We start from the raw sequence: 24,850 nt of genomic DNA, 5'->3' as shown, positions 1-24,850 counted from the left end.
GTGACACCTACAACGTGCTGACATGAGGAAAGTTTCCAACCGATTTCTCATACACAAACATCTGTTGACCGCCGTTGCCCGGTGAAACGTTGTTGTGATGCCTCGTGTAAGGAGGAGAAATGCGAACCATCACGATTCCGACTTTGATAAAGATTGGATTGTAGCCTATCGCGATTGCGGTTTATCGTATCGCGACATTGCTGCTCGCGTTGGTCGAGATCCAATGACTGTTAGCAGAATATGGAATCGGTGGGTGCAGAAGGTTAATACGGAACGCCGTGCTGGATCCCAACGGCCTCGTATCACTAGCAGTCGAGATGACAAGCATCTTATCCGCATGGCTGTAACGGATCGTGCAGCCACGTCTCGATCCCTGAGTCAATAAATGGGGACGTTTGAAAGACAACAACCACCTGCACGAACAGTTCGACGACAATTGCAGCAGCATGGACTATCAGCTCGGAGACCATGGCTGCGGCTACCCTTGACTCTGCATCCCAGACAGGAGCGCCTGCGATGACGGACCTGGGTGCACGAATGGCAAAACGTCATTTTTTCGGATGAATCCAGGTTCTGTGTACAGCATCATGATGGTCGCATCTGTGTTTGGCGACATCGCGGTGAACGCACTTTGGAAGCGTGTATTCGTCATCGCCATACTGGCATATTACCCAGCGTGATGGTATGGGTTGCCATTGGTTACACGTCTCGGTCACCTCTTGTTCGCATTGACGGCACTATGAACAGTGGACGTTACATTTCAGATGTGTTACGACCCGTGGCTCTACCCTTCATTCGATCCCTGCGAAACCCTACATTTCAGCAGGATAATGTAGGACCGAATGTTGCAGGTCCTGTACGAGCCTTTCTGGATACAGAAAATGTTCGACTGCTGCTGTGGCCAGCACATTCTCCAGATCTCTCACCAATTGAAAACGTCTGGTTAATGGTGGCCGAGCAACTGGCTCGTCACAATACGCCAGTCACTACTCTTGATGAACAGTGGTATCGTGTTGAAGCTGCATGGGCAGCTGTACCTGTATACGCCATCCAAGCTCTGTTTGACTTAATGCTCAGGCGTATCAAGGCCATTATTACGGCCAGAGGTGGTTGTTGTTGGTACTGATTTCTCAGAATCTATGCCCCCAAATTGCGTAAAAATGTAATCACATGTCAGTTCTAATATAATATATTTGTCGAATGAATACCCGTTTATCATCTGCATTTCTTCTTAGTGTAGCAATTTAAATGGCGAGTAGTGTATTAGCCACTACTTCGCTCCATAAATACTGCAGCATTTTAGCTCGTAAGCCAACCGGTCAGATGTGTCAGTGGCAATTTTAATGGTCAGTAGTGTACATAATTAAGTGTGTACGGTATCCTCAGGGCGCGACTCCTCCTAGCAAGTGGTCAGTTATTTTCACAATGCAAGTCAGTCCTGTTGCATGCACTAATGTAAAAGGCTTGATGGAGGATGGAATTAATTATAATCCTGAGGCGTGAAGACTATTCATTGCCTCTTCTTCTCACAGTTTGAAGGCCGTAGTTCTTCATATTGGTAATGAGCTTCCTGCAGCTTAAACTGGGGATGCTGTTCACACAATGAAGTCTTTAATGTACTCTAGTGGTACCTAATGTCATTTTATTTAACGATTATAAATAAATGACTTTGTTTATGGCGGTAATTTCTACAAGCAGTTGTAAAAAAAAAACACACACACAAGGAAAACTATTTAGTTGCTTTTGGATTATTTTAGTAATTTTGTGAGTTGCTGTTTATTGAATTTTGTCAGTGCACTCGATTCCACACAATTTGAGTGATTTTTCACCTCAGTGGTTCACAATTCTTAAGAAATTTCTTCAGTTTCTAGAGTATGAATACCTTCTAATATGATGTCGGACGTCATTACGCTCGGCTTAGTGTAGCATCTCGACGTGAAGTGGACTCAACAAGTAATTGGAAGCCCCTGCAGAAATACTGAGCCACGTCGCGTCTATATCCGTCCATAATTGCGAGAGCGTCGCCAGAGCAGGATTTCGTGCACCAGATGACTTCTCCACTACGTCTCATCTGGGTGCCAAATCATTTGGTCGATCTGTCCAGAATGTTCTTCAATCCAATCGCATTGTCATCCATAAAAATTCCTTCTCTGTTTGGCAACATGAAGCCCATGAATGGCTGTAAATGGTCTCCGAGTAGCCGAACATAACCATTTCCAGTCAGTGACCCATTCCATGCAAACACAGCCTGTACCACTATGGAGCCACCGCCAGTTTGCAGAGTGCCTTGTTGACAACTTTGGTCATAGCTTCGTTGGGTCTGCGCCACACCAGAAATCAACCATCAGATCTTACCAACAGGAATCGGTATTCATATTGCCATGCCACGATTTTCCAGTAGTCTAGTATCTAACCGATGTGGTCAACGAACCCACACAAACAAAAATTACGCGAAACGAAATGTAATGTGAGGAGGGCCATACGAGAGGCGTTCAATGAATTCGAAAGTAAAGTTCTATGTACTGACTTGGCAGAAAATCCTAAGAAATTTTGGTCTTATGTCAAAGCGGAAGGTGGATCAAAACTAAATGTCCAGACACTCTATGACCAAAATGGTACTGAAACAGAGGATGACAGACTAAAGGCCGAAATACTAAATGTCTTTTTCCAAAGCTGTTTCACAGAGGAAGACTGCACTGTAGTTCCTTCTCTAGATTGTCGCACAGATGACAAAATGGTAGATATCGAAATAGAGACAGAGGGATAGAGAAACAATTAAAATCGCTCAAAAGAGGAAAGGCCTCTGGACCTGATGGGATACCAGTTCAATTTTCCACAGAGTACGCGAAGGAACTTGCCCCCCTTCTTGCAGCGGTGTACCGTAGGTCTCTAGAAGAGCGTAGCGTTCCAAAGGATTGGAAAAGGGCACAGGTCATCCCCGTTTTCAAGAAGGGACGTCGAACAGATGTGCAGAACTATAGACCTATATCCCTAACGTCGATCAGTTGTAGAATTTTGGAACACGTATTATGTTCGAGTATAATGACTTTTCTGGAAACTAGAAATCTACTCTGTAGGAATCAGCACGGGTTTCGAAAAAGACGATCGTGTGAAACCCAGCTCGCGCTATTCGTCCACGAGACTCAGACGGCCATAGACACGGGTTCCCAGGTAGATGCCGTGTTTCTTGACTTGCGCAAGGCGTTCGATACAGTTCCCCACAGTCGTTTAATGAACAAAGTAAGAGCATATGGACTATCAGACCAATTGTGTGATTGGATTGAAGAGTTCCTAGATAACAGGACGCAGCATGTCATTCTCAATGGAGAGAAGTCTTCCGAAGTAAGAGTGATTTCAGGTGTACCGCCGGGGAGTGTCGTAGGACCGTTGCTATTCGCAATATGCATAAATGACCTGGTGGATGACATCGGAAGTTCACTGAGGCTTTTTGCAGATGATGCTGTGGTGTACCGAGAGTTTGTAACAATGGTAAATTGTAGTGAAATGCAGGAGGATCTGTAGCGAATTGACGCTTGGTGCAGGGAATGGCAATTGAATCTCAATGTAGACAAGTGTAATGTGCTGCGAATACACAGAAAGAAAGATTACATATCATTTAGCTACAATATAGCAGGTCAGCAACTGGAAGCAGTTAATTCCATAAATTATCTCGGAGTACGCATTAGGAGTGATTTAAAATGGGATGATCATATAAAGTTGATCGTCGGTAAAGCAGATGCCAGACTGAGATTCATTGGAAGAATCCAAAGGAAATGCAATCCGAAAACAAAGGAAGTAGGTTACAGTGCGCTTGTTCGCCCACTGCTTGAATACTGCTCAGCAGTGCGGGATCCGTACCAGATAGGGTTGATAGAAGAGATAGAGAAGATCCAACGAAGAGCAGCGCGCTTCGTTACAGGATCAGTGAGTAATCGCGAAAGCGTTACGGAGATGATAGATAAACTCCAGTGGGAGACTCTGCAGGAGAGACGCTCAGTAGCTCGGTACGGGCTTTTGTTGAAGTTTCGAGAACATACCTTTACCGAGGAGTCAAGCGGTATATTGCTCCCTCCTACGTATATCTCGCGAAGAGACCATGGGGATAAAATCAGAGAGATTAGAGCTCACACTGAGGCATACGGACAATCCTTCTTTCCACGAACAATATGACACTGGAATAGATGGGAGAACCGATAGAGGTACTCAAGGTACCCTCCGCCACACACCGTCAGGTGGCTTGCGGAGTATGGATGTAGATGTAGATGTAGATGTAGAGGTGCTGCAGGCGGTGTAGTGCTGTTAGCAAAGGCACACACGTCAGTCGTCTGCTGCCATAGCCCATTAACGTCAGATTTCGCCGCTCTGTCCTAACTGATACGTTCGTCGTACGTCCCACATTGATTTCTGCGGTTGCTTCATGCAGTGTTGCTTATCCGTAATGAGAGATAATGCCTGAAATTCGGAATTCTCGGCACACTCTTGACGGCGAGGATCTCGGAATATTTGATTCCGCAACGATTTCCGGAACGGAATGTCCCATGCGTCTAGCTCCTAATACCATCCCACGTTGAAGGTCTGTTAATTCTCGTTGTGCGGCCATAATCGCGTCGGAAACCTTTCCACATGAATCACCTGAGTACAAGCGACAACTCCTTGACGCTTGACGCTCCTTTGGTAAACTTTCCTTGCCCGGCATGTTGAGCTCCGCCACTGCACTGCCGTTTTATCCCTTGTGTACGTGATACTACCGCCACCTGTATACGCGCATATCTCTTTCCAATGACTTTTGTCACCTCAGGGTAAATATTATTTTCTAAGCTCAATGCCAACTTTTTTATCCTAAATATTAAACAATCTCAGTGAAATGAAATGAAGTACTCCGAGGTATTTGAGTATTTCTACGACTTAATGATATAGATAATGTAGTTTGTCTACATTGTCATCACATTTGTGTACCAGTAATTAAGTTTAAAACTTGAAAAAAAAAGAATATTTGAAGTAAATTAAGACCATTTCTCATAAAATGAATGCATGTAATCGTTGAATAATGTCTTTTTAATGTACCTAAGGAATATGGAATGTAGAAACTGAGCTCTTGTATCACAAGTTGGTTAAAAGCGTTTTGAAAATTTATGCCTCGAAAACCACGATGGTCTGGGCGTCAAAGATTGGATAATGCTACATCTTTAGGTGATACACATGTTTTTAAAAGTCGGCTGAAATAGTAAAATTGGAAGAAAAATACATTTTTTGGTAGAGTGTCCACTTGACAACATCTTCAATTACTTTACTATTTCACTGTCAATGATGACTTTTACTCCATGTTTGAACCTCCCTCTCCACGAGTAATATGGTTTTCAGTGCTATTCACCATAACTCTATCGTCTTGGACGACGATAGTAATAGTCTGACGATGAGATCTTGTAAGCTAGAAACCGTTTAACGAACTAAATTAATACTGAAGAAAATCCACAAGGCTTCTTTTAATTTTTTGTTAAACTGAATCCGATTACTTAGTGTCAGTACTCTTATTTTTGAGTTTCATTATATCCATATTTGTCTCCAGTTTCTGTTCTTTGTATGTCGATGCACAACTAGTATCACAGATACTTTTTTTTTCTTTTTAAACTCTAGATATGGAAATAGTTTCTTTCGTCTAAGGTGTTCCTTTGGTCTACTCCAGACTACTGTTCCTATACTGTAGTTTTACTATGAACCACCTACCTTGCAGGTGAACTTTTAGGCCAATGTGTCGCTTTTTCATATAGACCTACATCTACATGGTTACTCTGCAATTCACACTTAAGTGCCTGGCTGAGGGTTCATCGAACCATTTTCATACTACTTCTGTACCATTCCACTCTCGAATGGCACGTGGGAAAAAGGAACACCTAAATCTTTCCTTTCGAGCTCTGATTTCTCTTGTTTTATTATGATGACCATTTCTCCCTTCGTAGGTGGGTGTCAATAAAATATTTTCGCATTCGGAAGAGATAGTTGGTGATTGAAATTTCGTAATAGATCTCGCCGCAAAGAAAACCGCATTTGTTTCAGTGACTGCCACCCTACCTCGCGTATCATTTCAGTGACACTCTCACCCCTATTGCGCGATAACACGAAATGAACTGCCCTTCTGTGCATTTTTTGGATGTCCTCCATCAATCCTACCTGGTAAGGATTCCATAAAGCGCAGCAATATTCCAGGAGAGGACGGACAAGTGTAATGTAGTCTGTCTCTTTAGTGGGTTTGTCGCATATTCTAAGTGTTCTGCCAACAAAGCGCAGTCTTTGTTTCGCCTTCCCAACAATATTATCTATGTGGTCTTACCAATTTTAGTTGCTCCTAATTGTAATTCCTAGGTATTTAGTCGAATTGACAGCTCTCCGATTTATCGTATACCCAAAATTTATCAGATTTCTTTTAGTACCCATGTGGATGACCTCGCACTTTTTTTCTTTGTTTAGTACTAATTGCCAGTTTTAGCATCATACAGAAATTTTCTCTAGATCATTTTGTAATTGGAATTGATCGTCTGATGATTTTACTAGACGGTGAATTACAGCGTCATCTGTAAACAATCTAAGGTGGCTGCTCAGATTATCACCTAGATCATTTATGTAAATCGGAAACAGCAGAGCGCCCATGACACTACCTTGCGGAACGCCAGATATCACTTTTGTTCTACTCGATGATTTACCGTCTATCACTACGAACTGTGACCTCTCTGAGAGGAAATCACGAATCCAGTCACACAAATGAAACGATACTCCACGCAATTTGATTTATAGTCTTTTGTGAGGAACGGTGAAGCCTTCTGGGAATCTAGGAATATGGAATCGATCTGAGATCCCTTGTCGACAGCAGCCATTAATACATGGGAATAAAGAGCTAACTGCGTTGGACAAGAACAATATTTTCTGAATCCGTGTTGGTTATGTATCAATAACTAATTTCCTTCAAGGTGATTTATAATGTTCGAGTACAGTATATGCTCCAAAATCATACTGCAAATTGAGGCCAGTGATATGGGTCAATAATTCAATGGGTTACACCTATTTCCTTTCTTGATCATTGGTGTGACCTGCGCTACAGACCCTTCGTCAAGTGAGCGGTTGTATATGACTGCTAAGAAAGGCGCTATTGTGTCTGCATACTCTGAAAGGAACCTGATTGGTATGCCATCTGGACCGGAAGACTTGCCTTTCTCAAGTGATTTGAGTTGTTTCGCAACACCTAAGATATCTACTTTTATGTCACTCATGCTAACAGCTGTTCTGGTTTCTTGTGTTTGGCGTTATAACAAACCAGGTATTTGATTAACTGCCTCAGTAGCGCAGCTAGATATAGGTTAGTTCGTGCACATCAGAGAATTGACTGTTTCCACGAACAGTTCTTCCACTGAAGCAAAACATATTGTCTGTATAACGCGAATATATTTCCGTCTACGTTAAAGAAATAAGATAAATGAGACAGAGAATAATTTGATAGTTCGTAACACTAAACGCTGTCTGCTGTCCAAACGTTGAATCTTTTCACCATTGCAACAGCTCTCAGCCAACGCCCATCAAGTGGATATTTTGAAGTAGACATGTTTGTACACTATGTTAGACTGATTAAAAGCAGATAAATAACGGGAAAAAATATATATTTTTATCTTCGCTTTCAAGATTCATAGAGCTATTGAGGCCCTAATAATCATACAAAACTATAATTTCGTTGAAAGTTAAGCATCTTTTTACCACTTTTATTAATTAAACAGCTCAGCAGTGACTAATACAGTAATATAGAAGAAGTGTTCCTTATGCATGCAGCAAGTCTGACATAGACTTTTGTGTTAGTTATTAGTGGTAAAATTGTTGCTGGTAGAATGTAATATATCATTTTCATTTCAGCGCTCAAGCAGTTTTCCGATAATAAGCTTAAGAATTGGATTTTAACGATGATTACTTAAAAAATCTTTGTGGTAAAATCATCTAACCACTCTAGTATCCGCTGGTAGCTGTTAATCCTCATTTGCGGTGAGATCAAGGAACAACTGATTTCGCGATAATGAATAGCAACTTAAGGTTAATTTGACCGGATTACATTAAGATCTTAAACCAATACGATCTCGCAAAGTTCTGTGAGACACATATCCTAGCAACATCAGATACAATATATGTTGCAACATCCATTAATAATCTCAGATAATTACGGCTCATCATTGAGGGACATACTAACTTGAATGTTGAATTCCAACCGGTCCAAATTACACTACTGGCCATTAAAATTGCTACACCAAAAAGAAATGCAGATTATAAACGGGTATTCATTGGCCAAATACAGTATATTATACTAGAACTGACATGTGATTATTTTTCACGCATTGTGGGCGCATAGATCCTGAGAAATCAGTACCCAGAACAACCACCTCTGGCCGTAATAACGGCCTTGATACGCCTGGGCACTGAGTCTGTAAGTAGGCTGTTTATGTTTTCTTATTGGCAACGTTACGTAGCGCTCTGTATGAAAATCACTGGCTGTGCTGTGTGCAGTCTGTGGCTAGTTTGCATTGTTGTCTGCCATTGTAGTGTTGGGCAGCGGCAGCTGGATGTGAACAGCGCGTAGCGTTGCGCAGTTAGAGGTGAGCCGCCAGCAGTGGTGGATGTGTGGAAGGAAATGGCGGAGTTTTGAAATTACATATATTATGACTTTTGATGATATTAAGGTAAATACATTGTTTGTTCTCTATCAAAATCTTTCATTTGATAACTTTGCCTATCTGTAGTTAGTGCCTTCAGTAGTTAGAATCTTTTATTTAGCTGGCATTAGTGGCGCTCGCTGTATTGCAGTAGTTCGTGTGACGAAGATTTTTGTGAGGTAAGTGATTCATGGAAGGTATAGGTTAATGTTAGTCAGGGCCATTCTTTTGCATGGATTTTTGAAAGCCAGATTGCGTTGCGCTAAAAATATTGTGTGTCAGTTTAAGCACAGTCATGTATAATTGTTCAAAGGGGACGTTTCATATGTCGACCCTTAGCCAAGGATATCTCACTGGAATCTTCTGATTTTTTTCTTGTAGTTTGTGTATTTAGTGTAGCTTTTGTTTATTGCTAGCGCGTAATTATAGAGAGAATTTCCTTTATAGTTGCAGCCTTTCATTGTTGTACAGTAAAACAGTTGTGGCATGCATGTAGATTTGCACTAAGTATTTCGAAGCTACGCTTGCAATTAACTAGATATTATTTTCAGTGCTATGTTAATGTGTTCCCCTTATTTTTGCTCTTCAAATTGTGTTTTTCTGTGTTGTCGTGTGAAATATTGTGACAATAATGGCGTGTGAAAAACGTAACACTAAGCTCCAAAGTAAACTGAGAAATAACAGTGAAGACGAAAGCAGTGTGTTAACGCCACCATGTAATGAATTAACTAATATTCAAAGTAGTAATTTGGTAACTGTGCATAGGGAAATGGAGCGGGCGTCAAATAATGGTGTAGACCAGGGGCGGGCAAACGCTGCACGCGGCTCATGAGCACACAGCGCTGCACATGTGCTGCTCGCGTGCAATCGTCGAACGGGACAGTGCCGACAGTCTGCAGGTTGCGGCAGTGTAGTACCAGGCGAAGCTGCGGACGTTGAAGCGAAGCGACCACTACGCAGTGAACGTTGTATTTCAATAACCGGAAAATGCGGCGTGAATCAAGGAAACGGAGAATTGGAGATTTGCTATCTTTTAAAAAGGAATGGGAGAATAATTTGTTCTCTGTGGAAAAACGTGAAAATTGGAAATGTATAATATGTGACAGTATTGTCGCTGGTGAGCGGAAGTTTAATATTGAACGTCATTATAATAAATTTCAGTATGTTGCCGTTCTTAGTGCAATAAAAGAGGAATTTCTCAAGCGATTTGGGGATATATCTTACTTATCCCAAGGTTTTGAATAGTTCTCGAGAGAATCTGGTTTCTGTAGATGGTATTTATCTCAGTTTGCAAATGGAATTAATAGATCTACAGTGTAATTCTCGTCTGAGAGACAAGTGCCTTTTGGCAAGACGTGTAATAGATTTTTATCACGACTTTCCACAGCAAGAGTTTCCTCGTCTCCATCGTGAAGCCATGAAGATAGTCAATGTAGGGCTTGACATACTTTTGTGAGAGATTTTTTTCTGTTATGAAAATTAATAAGTCTCGGTTAAGAGCAAACATCAGTAATGAAAATTTACGTAACTGTTTGCGTTTGTCTGTATGTAGAAATTTTGTTCCAGACATTAAACGTATTGTAAACTCCACCTGTGATAATTAAATAAAACATATCGTAGGTAATAGGTACTCTTTCAAACCATGATTTCTGTCAAGCACTCCTACTAACCTTATTCCTTCATTTAATAAAGCAGGCCAGGAAACAAAACGCATTACAGAGGAAGAAGCGGAGAGACGGTATGGTGGGGAGGGTTGAGAAGCGGGTGGCCAGCTTGCCCCTGTGTGCACGCAGAACACCTGTTAACTGCACACGTGCATGTGCACCGCACACGTGCAGAATTCCTGCCCGCCCCTGGTGTAGACAGTGAAACAGGTAGTAAATAGGGAAGCATTATCGATCGATAGGTCGGCAACAGCTCGCCACAGGAATTGGGAATGACAGAACACAATATTTCAAATACTGTAGACTCAGGTTTTGGTTTCTCACCGTTTTCTCAAATGAGTCAAGACACATTTTCTGCTTGTCAAAATGTGAATGTTGCTGGTGCAAATGCACTGCCGAAAAGCGTAGAGGAACAGATTCCAGACACTAATGCATTGTTATTAAAATTAATGCAACAAATGGGACAAAATCTTCAAAAGTTAGACACAATGGAACAAAATCAGAGACAAACACAGCAAAAGCTTCAGAAGTTAGACACAATGGAACAACACCAGAGACAAATACAGCAACAGTTAGACACAATGGAACAAAAGCTTCAAAAGTTAGACTCAGTGGAACCTAAGCTTGAACAAACACGCGAAGATTTAACTACTGAGTTACATAACATTGAATCGAACTGTCAAAAAGTCTGTAATGACGTAAAAACACAAATTTGTGAGCATTTTCAACCTATTTTTTCGCGGCATGAAAATGCATTACAGAATCACGAAGCAGCCATAAAAGAACTGCAAACTATTGTTCATGAAAATCATGAGACCTTGCAAGCTAAAATTGACTCAGTTGCATCTACCGATTTGGTTACGCAACTTTCAAAAACTCAAGAAAACTTAAAGGACACAGTAGATACTCTGAAAATTGGTTCAGAAAGACACATGGAGGAAATTAGTTCATTATCAGAGAAAGTAGTTGAACTTTCGGATCAGCTAAATAATTTATCTACGAAGGCAGATGATAATCTGAATGACACAAAACCAGTAGTCTTTAATGACACAGAAGAGTGCGAACAAATTAGGAAACTGAAACAAAATCTGAATCAAATTAATAAGCAACACCAAAGAGAAATCCGGGAAGTACAAGATCAGCTGACACAGGTAATACAAGAATTACGTATTTCAGAGGACACTCGCGCTCCAATACAGGAAGAGGGACATAGAAATACGGAACAGCCACAAAATAATAACACAGGCCACTTCGGAAATTATGAAAGAAATTGGCAAGGTACACCGAATTTTGAGATGGAACCGCCGAAACGACGTAACAATGACCGACATGCGACTCGCCGACATGATGATTTTGACTATAAGCTGTTCATTACTACAAGTAAATTCAAAACGTTTAAGAATTTTGCCAACGACATTCATCCACAAGCGTGGCTCCATCAATTCTCTCATTGTTTTCCTCCCAACTGGTCATTAGAACACAGATTAGAATTTATGTGTGGCTACTTGGAGAATGAACCAGCTGTAAGAATGCGATTGGTCATTCACGATTGTCACAGTGAAGGAGAATTTTATCATGCCTTCCTCTCAGCGTATTGGTCTCAAGCTACACAAGACCGAGTAAAACATGGCATCATAATGATGAAACATTTCGAACAATCTGAATTTTCCAGTCTTGTGAAATATTTTGAAGACATGTTGCACAAGAATCAGTACCTGTCAAACCCATACAGCCCCTCAGAGCTCATCCGCAGTTGCTTAATCAAATTGCCTGAACATTTACGACATATTATTTTGGCAGGACATTGCAAAGACGACATTGAAGCTTTTCAGTGACTGTTACAAGAACTGGAAATTGACACTGACAATCGCGAAATCGCGGAACGCGAAAACAAGAACACAACAATTACAGGTCACATCCGTCGCAATTCCGCGATGACAGAAATAATAAATGGACACGACAAGGCTATTCTTACAACGTAAATCGTGACCAAAACAGACACCACCCATATGACAACCGTTGGCAGAGTAGTAATAATTACAGGGAAAGATCACCTCTCCGCGGTAATGACTATCACAGAGACGATCAGAGAAACAGACAATATGGGAACCAAAATAATTATTATCAAGGGAGACAGAATAACTTTAGACGCAACGGTCCAGCGCGCAGTTATGACTCAGGGAGAAATTCTCCACCACGAGACCGACAAGAAAGAAACTATGGAATCTACCGACATGACGACAGATGATATGATCGTAACGACAGACCTGAATTGCATCAGAACTGGCGGGATTCAAACAGAGCAGAGCCCTCTCGTCACAGTGAATTTGTAGAAGTTAGGTCTCCAAATCCCAATAACGACATGCGCCAACAGAGAGACAATAGGCAATGACTCATACCGCTGGCAGCCACAAAACGTACGTATGAAACTGACGATGCAGCTGCCGTAGCTAGTAATTACGTAAGAATGGAAGACATTAGAGACATCTTACTCCAGGAACACGACGTAAAACATAACAACATTGCATATCCTGTGATTCACATTACAGTAAATGACGTAAAATTTACGGCAGTACTTGACTCTGGCAGTCCCATTTCAGTAATTAGTGAAACAGCTTTTAGCAAATGCAACAAATCGAACGATTGCCCCACACTTCCGTTACGTAAGATTAAATTACAAGGTGCAATCTTTGGAAAAAGTGTAGATGTACGCCAACAAACCAACTTAGAATTCTTTTGTCAAAGCCACAGCTTCTCCATGAACTTCCGTATTGTTCCATTATTGTCGACGGAAATTATACTGGGAGTAGACTTTTTGAATGAATACAAAGCAGTCTTAAGCTTTCACGATGCTGAAATAAGTTTAGAGAAAGAAGGTAAGTCAGTAGCTTTGAAATTTGAAGATTGGCTTTCAAACCATGACGAAGAAATTAATCGGCTTTACCTCCTGTTAGACAACAGTTCGGAATTTTCTATGGAACTAGACACTAACAATCACTCTGCAAGTACTGACAGGGATGATATCGACGGCATATTTGAAATTAAGGAGTTAATTCAGAATAAAATTCAAACAATTGAGAATTGGAATGACACTGATAGGCAGGACCTTTTTGAGATTTTACAAGCATATTCCAAAGTTTTTACTCACAAACAGGAACAATCAAGGGATTTCAATACCAATTTCGTGTTCGTGAGCATACTAAATTTTGTGTTAGACCATACATAATTCCAGCACATTATAGGGACCGTGTTAGAACAGAAATACAATCTATGCTTGACGAGGGCATTATTGAATCTGCAGTAAGCTCATACAACAATCCATTACATGTTGTTGAGAAAAAAAAATGGATCGATCAGGCTTGTCTTAGATTCGAGACAAATTAATACTATCATCATTCCTGAAACAGATAGGCTGCAGACGATGGAAGAACTTCTTCAAAATTTTAATGGTGTAAAAGTGTTATCTTCCATTGATCTCAGATCCAGCTTTTATCAGATCGAACTTCATCCAGAATGTAGAACATACACAGCTTTCCTTTGTTTCGGCGTTTGTTATCAGTTTCGGAAACTTCCTTTTGGTTTGAACATTTCTTCAGCAGCATTCATTCGCGGGCTAAATTCCATATTACCTGAGTTCTTAAAACGTCACATCACCTTATATGTGGACGATATTCTGATAGCAGAAGCCTCATGGGAACAACACAATCGCATCCTCAACAGCGTGTTACGTATTTTTGCAGAATCTGGAATTACAGTTAACTTGGAAAAGTCTGAATTCGGTAGGTCAAAGGTGAGGTTTTTGGGACATATTATTTCTTCTGAAGGCATTCAGCCGGATCCTGAAAAGTTAGAAGCAATCAGAACCACTCCAGTTCCATCCACAAAAAAACAAGTCCGCAGTTTTCTAGGTCTCGTAAATTTTTACCGTCGTTTTCTGAATATGCAAATTCTTGTTACACTAAAACTTTGTTCTCTCACTGGAAAAAATACTATTTGGAACTGGGACGAACAAGCACAGTTGGAATTCAATTCATTGAAAGAATCGCTACTTAATGCGCCAATAAGCTCATCCAGATCTGTCACAAGATTTCTGCCTTAGCACGGATTCTTCTAAAGTCGGTCTTGGTGCCCATTTATTTCAAGAAGCCATAGAAAATGACACTACCAATCAGAAAACCATTGCTTTTGCTAGCCGAGTGCTAACAAAATCTGAAAAAAAATATTCTGTTACTGAATTAGAAGCTTTAGCTATCGTTTGGGCATTTAACAAATTCCGTTTTTTTCTTTCTGGTAAGCACGTAAAAGTATACAGTGATCATCGTGCATTACAATTTCTTATGTCTTCAAAATTAAATCATGACAGGTTAAAACGTTGGGCATTGTTTCTGCAAGAATTCCGCTTCACAATAGTCTACATTCCCGGCAAGGAGAACATTGTTGCGGACGCGCTGTCACGCGCACCGGCTGGGCTTGAGAAAAGTAACACAGAAGGCAACCTTGAAAAAAATTTCAGTATTCTTTACATTCAGAAAGTCGCCTTTGAAAACTTCATCACCACATCTTTAAAGGACATTGCTCATGAACAAGATAAAGATCCGATTTGGAAAGACATCAAAAGTAAATGGCATGAAAAGACACACACACAGATTCGGCATTATTATCTGGTGAGAAACAACATACTGTTCAAACGCTGCACTGTTGATGACAAGCAATGGGTTCTTTGTATTCCAGATGATTTTATTAATAAGCTCATTTGGTACATTCATCTCAGCTACGCACATATTGGTCCACGAAAATGTTATCATACTCTTCGAACGACTTGTTATTTTAACAATATGGAAAAGCGAATTCGAAGAGTCTTGTCTATTTGTAAACTTTGTCAAAAGGCGAAACCATCTACTATCTCACATCGTGCTCCGTTGTTTCCTATTATTCCTTCTAAATTAAAAGAATTTGCTGCTGTTGATCTCTTGGGACCCCTTGTCAGAACATCGAATGGATTTTCGTACGTTCTAGTCGCTGTTGAACTTACTTCAAAATTTGTTTCTTTCACTCCGTTACGTAAAGCCACTGGACGGTCTGTATCCAACGCCTTTGTTAAAAAATTTCTTACGTGAAGTTGGCCACGTTGCTAAAGTCATTTCAGATAACGGACCGCAATTCAGATCTGCTGTTTGGTCGCGCATGCTTCGGAATCATAAAATCACACCTGTTTTTATTTCATTGTACTCACCACATTGTAACCTGTCTGAAAGGATTATGAAAGAAATCAATAAGCTTTGCAGACTCTATTGTCACAGAAAGCATCAGCATTGGGACAGATATTTACACTTCTTTCAAAACGTGCTGAATGAAATGCCTCATGACTCCACTGCTTTACCACCTACTCTTGTACTGAAGAATGAAGAACCACCGAACAGAATCAGAGAGCTTGTACCTTTCCCGAATACACGTAAACTTTGACACAAAGACATAATTGATTTGGCTCTTAAAAATATAAAATCTGCAGCAGGCAAAAGGAGAAAACTACACGGTAGAGCAAATGCAAAGAAAGTGTATATTGGTCAGAAAGTTCTCATTAAAGCTCATTCATTGTCACATAAGAAGAAACACTTGAGTCACAAATTCCATCTAGTTTACAATGGACCTTACAGAATTCGACGTATACCACATGATAATTGCGTTGAAGTTGAAACTCTGCGTACTAGGAAGAGTAAAGGTTTACACCACATTTCACATGTAAAACCGTTTATTGAAAAATAATCTGCTTTTTAACTTTGTCTTTGCCATAAAACGTTTCGCTTCACATTTCTAGCATGCATTGTCACACTTAGAAACTGTTATCATGCAACTATGTTTTGAAGTTAACTATCCAGTCTAGAACCTAGGGTACATATTTAGACAGTAATTACCACTGCATTGTGATAGTGGACAGAGGACACAGTGTTACTGTGTGTGTACATTCTTGCTTGTTAGTTGCACGATCGCGTAACGACTATGAGGCTCACATACTTGGAACATATACCGGCACTGCTAATGAGATTTTCATGCAACATTTTGGTTTGCTTGAGAGTGGATTCTGGATTTGAGGTGCTTTCTGTGAAATGCCAGATGACACAGTGGTTGGTTTATGTGACAGCTACACGATTATATCATGACACTACTAATGAGTGACAATTTACAATGTTGCTTTTGCGGTGTTTCTGTTTCATATCTGCACAGTTTTTCTGAATTATTCTGGAATGTAAAACATGTTTTAGTAGTAACTTTTGTCGTATAGCTACAATGAGACAGCCTTTTCCGTAGCACAACAATACATTACAGCACAGTAATTTCTTCATCACAATAATAAGCGTAATAACTAAGATATCTATACGCAAAGCATTTCACTTTTGTTTATCATGAGGTAAGTACATTGACTTCTGCAGAACTTAGCTTTTGGAGGACAATAACTACGACACTTCCACAGAGATTATCTTACAACAAGATTCACATTTAGCGCTACAGAACACGCATTTCAGTGCTTAATTTTGTACTTAAACCATTTATTTTTCAAGATTTTTGAAATACAAAGAAAGTTTTCTGTGATACATTTCATTCCATTGCTGTAATCTGTAACACCTGAGGGTATAATTACATTAATCCTCAGGGGGGTACACGCCTACTTTGTGTACCATGTGTTTGGCAAGCACAAGGAGCCCTAGCTAATATGGTATTTGCTTATACAACTTTACACATCGGTACCATATTCCTCTAACACATAAATTACACAGCTATCTGATCATTTAACTGAGAGAGACAAACTTTTTTATTACGTCAGTGACACATGTTTACGCAATTACAGAGTTGGATTAGTTCAAACTTATGAAATTGTATTTTGTCTGTACTGTGTGAACTGTTCATATTTTTTTGTACCCATTGTGATATTATGAGAACTTTGAATGATATATTTGGTATGAGATCATGATTTTTAAAGAATGTTTGAGGTAGATGACACTACTGAAATGAGCAGAGAATCTTTTTTAGGTTTTGAAATTATTGGAGGAAGCTACGACGATTTTGAGAATTGCCTGAGATGTTATGATATTATTACGATGACTATATGTATTATGCTGTTGAGGTATGTTTATGATCAATAAGCCAATGTTATATGAGGAATTTGATTATGCTACATATTTATTAAGATGAAATATTGAAGAAGTGTCGACGAATAAGGTAAGGAATAATGAGTAGTGTTTAGGGACTCTGGTTTGTGAAAAAGGATGTTGGAAACCAAGAATCGTACTTTAAGAGTTATGAAATGTATGTAAATGCGTGAATGTATCACAATGCCGGCGAAAATTTTTGGACACTGTTATATCAATAGCATTTGGTTTCTACAGATTTGTAACGCCAATTCTTGACCTGTGAAATATATTTATATGAGACTGTCACTGTAGCGGAAACTGCTGTCGTAAATATTTCCGTAAGAAAGTTAAGTGACCACCTGCACGTAATGCGTCGTGGGCACCTAGCTGTGCGACAGACGCCCGGAAAAAAAGCCTTTCAGAGGCACAGGTAGAAAAGAAAAAAAAAGGGAGGCCATTATCCTCGTTTTTGACATACCTTTGTAGAAAGCACCGCAAATACGACACGCTTACATCTGCACACCTGATTATGACAAGTGTCTTTCTCTAGAATTGAGGGAATTTTACTGCGTTATGAAATGCCATATGGCTAATGAATGATGTTTCATGCCGTCCTTTGTACATATTTGCTCATTTTCTTTAATATCTAGTTCCTAGCTGCACTGCAGCATTGGTTAAAATAAAATTTAATATATGTACTAATATAGTTACTTTATGCCTACAGATCCAGTCAATAAGAAATTTATGATCTACTTCCAAGAAAATGAGGGCACATAAATAGACATTTCCCTTCACAGGAATTGCATAAATAATTTCTTTACGATTTGGTAACTTATCTGCTAGTGTAAGTTCTCGTGATGCATCACTCTAGTGTTAAGATGTGACATAGGTATTAAACATGGCCATTTTTACTATAATATTTTTTCTGCTTGAGCTTTGTCATGCAGAGATATAAGTTTTATATTTTTTATATTTGCTGCTGCTGTTTGCCAGGCATAGTGTTACTGAATTTGACTTTGTGCTGCTTGCTTCGCAAATCTGCATTTTTTTCATTGCTGTTTGTGTTAATTGTTTTATGCTGCTGCATTGCCTCGTCCCTTAGTTTAGCATCTGAGCTCAGTAGATTTAAGTTAGCTTAAGAGGGGGTAGCCTCCAAGAGAATGAGTTGCAATGAATTTGAAGAAATGCACTGAGAAGTTATACGAACAAAGTACAGGTATAGGTAGGATTTTCTTGGAAATAAATAATGAGGTAAGACATATGTGAAATAAATACAGAAAGCATGCTTGGATAGGATTTTTTTTTGGTGGAAGCAAAGGTTGAAATAAGACGAAAGATCTATGGAATGAAGTTTTGGGTTGGACTGCAGTACCAAATGTTACACTGAAAACGAACCCTGTCCTTTCCTTTTGTGTTATCCCACTATGTGTTTGTGTACCCTTGTGTATTTGTTTTCTTCCTGTCTCTGTGTAGTTTCATAGAAGTTTTTCTTCTTCTAATACTAAGCTACATTCACTATGATGAGGAATACTGTTATCCTCAAATATAATTGGCATTAATAATATGTTATTTACCTTGTAAATATGCTTAGACATTATTTATTCTGTTTTATTTTAATGCTCATGTGTGAAGTTGATGTTTCGCAAGTTATTCTGATCTTTTATGTATGTACTCATGTCATAATTCCTGTAACACTGATGTATATGTTTATTTCTATTACTTTGTAAAGCCTGTACCACAAATGTTATCTGTATTGTTATGTTCTTTAATTATGTATTTTGTACCTTTGTTGTTGTATTTTTATGTTATAAAATTGTAATTGACAGCAGTTGATCAAATTAAGTAAATTGTAAGTTACATTTCACTGCACACATTTCTGTTGGTCATAGTATATGGACAATATGTGAGAAGTAGGGACTGTTAGTGTTTGCACGTGTGTTAATAATTCAGGAAGGGACTGGATAACAGCATTGCTGGTTCTAAGGACAATTCCAAAAACTTTGTGAGTGCACAAGTGGTGATTATGGACTTGCTATATTAACTGCAAGACTCTTCAATGGTGATTGTGCACCCGCATGGTCACAACAGATGGCTGCTGGCCATCTCTACAAGGACTACAGTGGGTCTGCACCTCTGGTGGCCCACCAATACCACAATCTCTACCAGGACTACAGTGGGTCTACTCTGTGATGACCTACCTACCAATATTCTTCAAAACGTCGAATGACTCTGCTGTGGGTTTGCTCTGTTGTGGCCCATTACCTGTCTGCATGTCAAGAGTCAGCACTGTCTTTCCGTTGGAAGGACAAACCTACTTCTTCAAGATTGCATGAAAATCCACTACTTCCATGTGCATTGTCTTTTACTGCTCAGACTTTGAGAAAAGAAACGGCAGTTTCACTGTGATGAATGATCAGGACTGTCTTTATGGACTGTGAGAAAATTTTAGCTTTTGACCAACATTGTATTAATAAGTGTGTGCATTTGATATTTTTCTTACTGTAATTATGAAAATTTTTTTCAGATCATTATTGGCCACTGCCCAAAACAATTTGTAAAATTTTTTGTGGGGAGCATGGGGGCTATGTAAGTAGGCTGTTTATGTTTTCTTATTGGCAATGTTACGTAGCGCCCTGTATGAAAATCACTGGATGTGCTGTGTGCAGTCTGTGGCTAGTTTGCATTGTTGTCTGCCATTGTAGTGTTGGGCAGCGGCAGCTGGATGTGAACAGCGCGTAGCGTTGTGCAGTTAGAGGTGAGCCGCCAGCAGTGGTGGATGTGTGGAAGGAAATGGCGGAGTTTTGAAATTACATATATTATGACTTTTGATGATATTAAGGTAAATACATTGTTTGTTCTCTATCAAAATCTTTCATTTGATAACTATCCCTATCAGTAGTTAGTGCCTTCCGTAGTTTGAATCTTTTATTTAGCTGGCAGTAGTGGCGCTCGCTGTATTGCAGTAGGCTCGCTGTATTGCAGTAGTTCGAGTAACGAAGATTTTTGGTGAGGTAAGTGATTTGTGAAACGTATAGGTTAATGTTAGTCAGGGCCATTCCTTTGTAAGGATTTCTGAAAGTCAGATTGCGTTGCGCTAAAAAAATATTGTGTGTCAGTTTAAGCACAGTCGTGTATAAATGTTCTAAGGGGACGTTTCAAGTCAAACAGAACTTGGATGCCGCGAACAGGTACAGCTGCCCATGCAGCTTCAACACGATACCACAGTTCATCGAGAGTACTGACTGATGTATTGTGGGGAGCCTGTTGCTCGGCCACCATTGACCAGACGTTTTCAATTGGTGAGAGATCTGGAGAATGTGCTGGCCACAGCAACAGTCGAACATTTTTTGTATCCAGAAAGGCCCGTACAGGACCTGCAACGGGCGGTCGTGCATTATCCTGCTGAAATGTAGGGTTTCGCAGGGATCGAATGAAGGGTAGAGCCACGGGTCGTAACACATCTGAAATGTAACGTCCACTGTTCAAATTGCCGTCAAGGCGAACAAGAGGTGACCGAGACGTGTAACCAATGGCAACCCATACCATCACGCCGGGTGATACGGCAGTATGTGGATGACGAATACACGCTTCCAATGTGCGTTCACCGCGATGTCGCCAAACACGGATGCCAACATCATGATGCTGTAAACAGAACCTGGATTCATCCGAAAAAATGACGTTTTGTCACTCGTGCACCTAGGTTCGTCGTTGAGTACACCATCGCAGGCGCTCCTGTCTGTGATGCAGCGTCAAGGGTAACCGCAGCTATGATGTCCGAGCTGATAGTCCATGCTGCTGCAAACGTCGTCGAATTGTTCGTGCAGATGGTTGTTGTCTTGCAAACGTCCCTATCTGTTGACTCATTGATCGGGACGTGGCTGCACGATCCGTTACAGCCAAGCGGATAAGATGCCTGTCATCTCGACTGGTAGTGATATGAGGACGTTGGGATCCAGCACGGCGTTCCGTATTACCCTCCTGAACCCACCGATTCCATATTCTGCTAACAGTCATTGGAGCTATACCAACGCGAGCAGCAATGTCGCAATACGGTAAACCGCAATCGCGATAGGCTACAATCCGACCTTTATCATAGTCGGAAACGTGATGGTACGCATTTCTCCTTCTTACACTAGGCATCAGAACAACGTTTCACCAGGCAACGCCGTTTGTGTATGGGAAATCGGTTGGAAACATTCCTCATGTCAGCACGTTGTAGGTGTCACACCGGCGCCAACGTTGTGTGAATGCTCTGAAAAGCTAATCATTTGTATATCAGAGCATCTTCTTCCTGTCGGTTAAATTTCGCATGTGTAGCACGTTATCTTCGTGGTGTAGCCAATTTAATGGCCAGTAGTGTAGTATGTCCTTCAGTAATGACCCGTAATTACCTAAGATTATTGGTGGATCTTTGAACGTCCAACACATTTGATGTTCCATGATATGTACCTTATAGAGTGTTGGGAGGTCGTATTGGTTTAATACCTTAACGTAATCCAGCCAAATTAACCTGAAGACGCGATTCATTATTACGAAAGCGGTTGTACCCTGAACCCACAATAAATGGGGATTAGCGGCTACAAACAGAAACTGCAATGTTTCCGAAGATTTTACCACAAGGTGTTTAAAAGAGATTTGAACTATGCATAGATCAAGCTGCGGCTGCCTACATAAAAACTGTGTGTTAACGATACTTACTTGGAGTTGAAGGGCACACATCGTGTTGAACCGAATCGTTACTGTTGGCCTGTGTGATGCAGGCGGAGAGGGCATTGGAAGACGCCGCAAGACCCAGAATGCCGATGATGACGCACTGCCACATTGTCCTGCAGCACGAGAGAAATTTCCAAAGACTAAGGAAGAGGAATGTTTCCATTATGCAACAGAACATCATATACTATAAAATTTCGCAGATTCTGCCTTAGTGTCCATTTCACAAATAAACAGTCGGGCATTAAGACTGGAAAACTTATAATGTATGCAAGTAATGAAATTTAACTTTTTGTGTGTTTACAGTGTAATAGGGAAAATACGTAAGTTGTTTTGTAAAGTAAGGATATTTAGTAGACAGGCCTGCCGCATCTGACAGCAACACTAGCGGCAACCTGGCCGTGCATCGAGCCTCGGATGACAAGCACGAGTACGGATACGTCATTCCATATTCCTTCAACTAAAGATCAGAGTTAATCCATGTCAACACCTGCTTCTTTGGGATTAGAATTATTACATTCTTCTTGAAGTCTGAGGGTATTTCGCCTCTATCATACATCTGGCTCACTAAGTGGTAGAGTTTTGTCTCTGCTGGCTCAACTAAGGCTATCAATAGTTCAATATGGCCCATCGTGTAACTGTGGTTGAGCGTATGAACCACCCCAGAACGCTTGAATAGGGGGATTGAGGCAGAAAAATGTTTTTTTCTAGCCACAAAAGCTAGTACAGTATATTGTGGGCAGTCCTTCTGTTAGTGTGTGGCTCGGTAATCCTCATGCCAGCCTATCTTGTGCGAGTTCCAAACATTATACATTTGCGTCTACTTACCTAACATTAAACTTGTGGAATTTAACTATAATTAATTGTCGAGTTATCAAGCGACACGGTAAAACTCCATTTATCACAACTGTCTGTGAATGAACGTACTATCCTATTACGAGTTATGCTGTACCAAAACTACAGTTAGGCAATTTTGGTAAAGTAAATGATGTAGTAAACTGTAGGATTCAAGACAGGTAGTTTTGGTAGAAAAAATATACATAAATGAATGTGTGAGCGAGTAAATGATAGGGGAAAACTTCTCTTTGTTTTTTGTTCAGTGTTAGTCGATTCTGCTCAATGGTAGTCCATTCTCTATTCTATATCTTTAAAAATATAAGTGGCATTTTATGAGTAATAAAAACGAGTTGATCGTGTAATTTCTACGCATTTCTGTAAACTAAGGAATTATTTCGGATGCAAGTGCAGTTTACACCCTCAAACATAAAAAAATCTAAATAATTCTTGTTATTTTATACACCACAGAACGTCCTTTGTCATAGTCAAAGCAAGTTTCCTTTTTTTATTGGTAAGTGTGAAGGTTGTTTATAAATGACAGACACATGTTTCATTTGAGGTCGATGACTTACTGAGGCGATATTTGGTAGGTTTTTGTTTTGAATTACTTTTATTTTAAGGAAATTGCGTTTTCTAGCACTATACGATGAATCTGTATTTTTTAAAAATTTTTTGCTGCAATATTCCTCTGTTCCACGTTACAAATCAACAATGTTCTAATAAAATTTGGATTAAATTTTGACAACTTCAATTTTGCTATAATTGCTATTTCGTTTCCAGTAAGAGGCAGGCAGAGCGGAGTGGCCGCGCGGTTTGAGGCGCCATGTCACGGACTGCGCGGCCCTTCCCGCCGGAGGTACGAGTCCTCCCTCGGACATGGATGTGTGTGTTGCTCTTAGCGTAAGTTAGTTTAAGTAGTGTGTAAGTCAAGTCTAGGGACCGATGACCTAAGCAGCTTGGTCCCTTAGGAATTCATACACATTTGAACATTTTAAGAGGCAGGTGGATTACTATGTAGAACAAAAATGTTCTGTAGGCTACACCATCTTTTATAAATCCTCACTCAGTTCCTAGATGGTTCACTGTTCCCAATTTCTAGGGAAATCTAGTACGACACTGACCATATAAGCAAATAAAGCGATAGAAGTGAGGTAACGCCCAGCAAATATGCAACACACCTGACGTACGGGTAATGTGGTTATGATCTTAGCTGACTAGGGATACTAGGAAAACTACCACATTCTGCTCTTACATATGGTAGACTACGACAGTCTACCGTAGTTTTCCAACCCTACTAGGAACTAATGTATTTCTGTTGAACTAAATTGCAAATACTCATGCTGTTGTACAACATTTTCCTCATCCCAAAGTGTTTTTACACTATTTGCGAGCTCTTAACGGAATAAAATCGACAGATGTAAAAGCAATTTCCTGTGTACCCCAAGGAAGTATGACAGGGCCGTTACTGCTTACAATGTATATGAATGATGTAGTAGAAAGCGTTGTAAGCTCTTTAAGACTGTTTGCACACGATACTGTTGTCTGTAAGAAATTAGCATCTCGCGAAATGACCACTACAAGAAAATTCGAGAAATTAGAGCTAATAGAGAGACTATCGATAATTATTCTTCCCACGTGCCATTCGCAAGCGGAACAGGGAAAGGGGGGAGGGAAAATTAGTTAGTGGTGGCTTAAGTACCCTCCCCTACAGGCCTGTAGGTCACTTTCGGAGTATGATGTAGATGTATATGTTGAGAGGGTACTGTTTATATTGAATTATCTATAAATGTGTTACCCGAGGCCCCGATTCTAGCGTATCTATGAGACATAC

At 40.1% G+C, this 24,850-nt stretch overlaps 1 protein-coding gene across 1 annotated transcript in view; it reads right to left on the bottom strand.

Annotated features, from left to right (window-relative positions):
* Positions 1-24,850, bottom strand: part of LOC126149128 (uncharacterized) — a 163,759-nt gene that overhangs the window by 123,664 nt on the left and 15,245 nt on the right. Inside the window, exon 2 of the mRNA XM_049915796.1 lies at positions 22,171-22,298. Coding sequence (XP_049771753.1) covers positions 22,171-22,298 — 128 coding nt within the window. The remainder of the gene's footprint in view (positions 1-22,170; positions 22,299-24,850) is intronic.

Source organism: Schistocerca cancellata, chromosome 2, assembly GCF_023864275.1.
Source record: "Schistocerca cancellata isolate TAMUIC-IGC-003103 chromosome 2, iqSchCanc2.1, whole genome shotgun sequence".
Classification (NCBI taxonomy): domain Eukaryota; kingdom Metazoa; phylum Arthropoda; class Insecta; order Orthoptera; family Acrididae; genus Schistocerca; species Schistocerca cancellata.
This window is presented reverse-complemented; position numbering and strand designations above follow the sequence as displayed.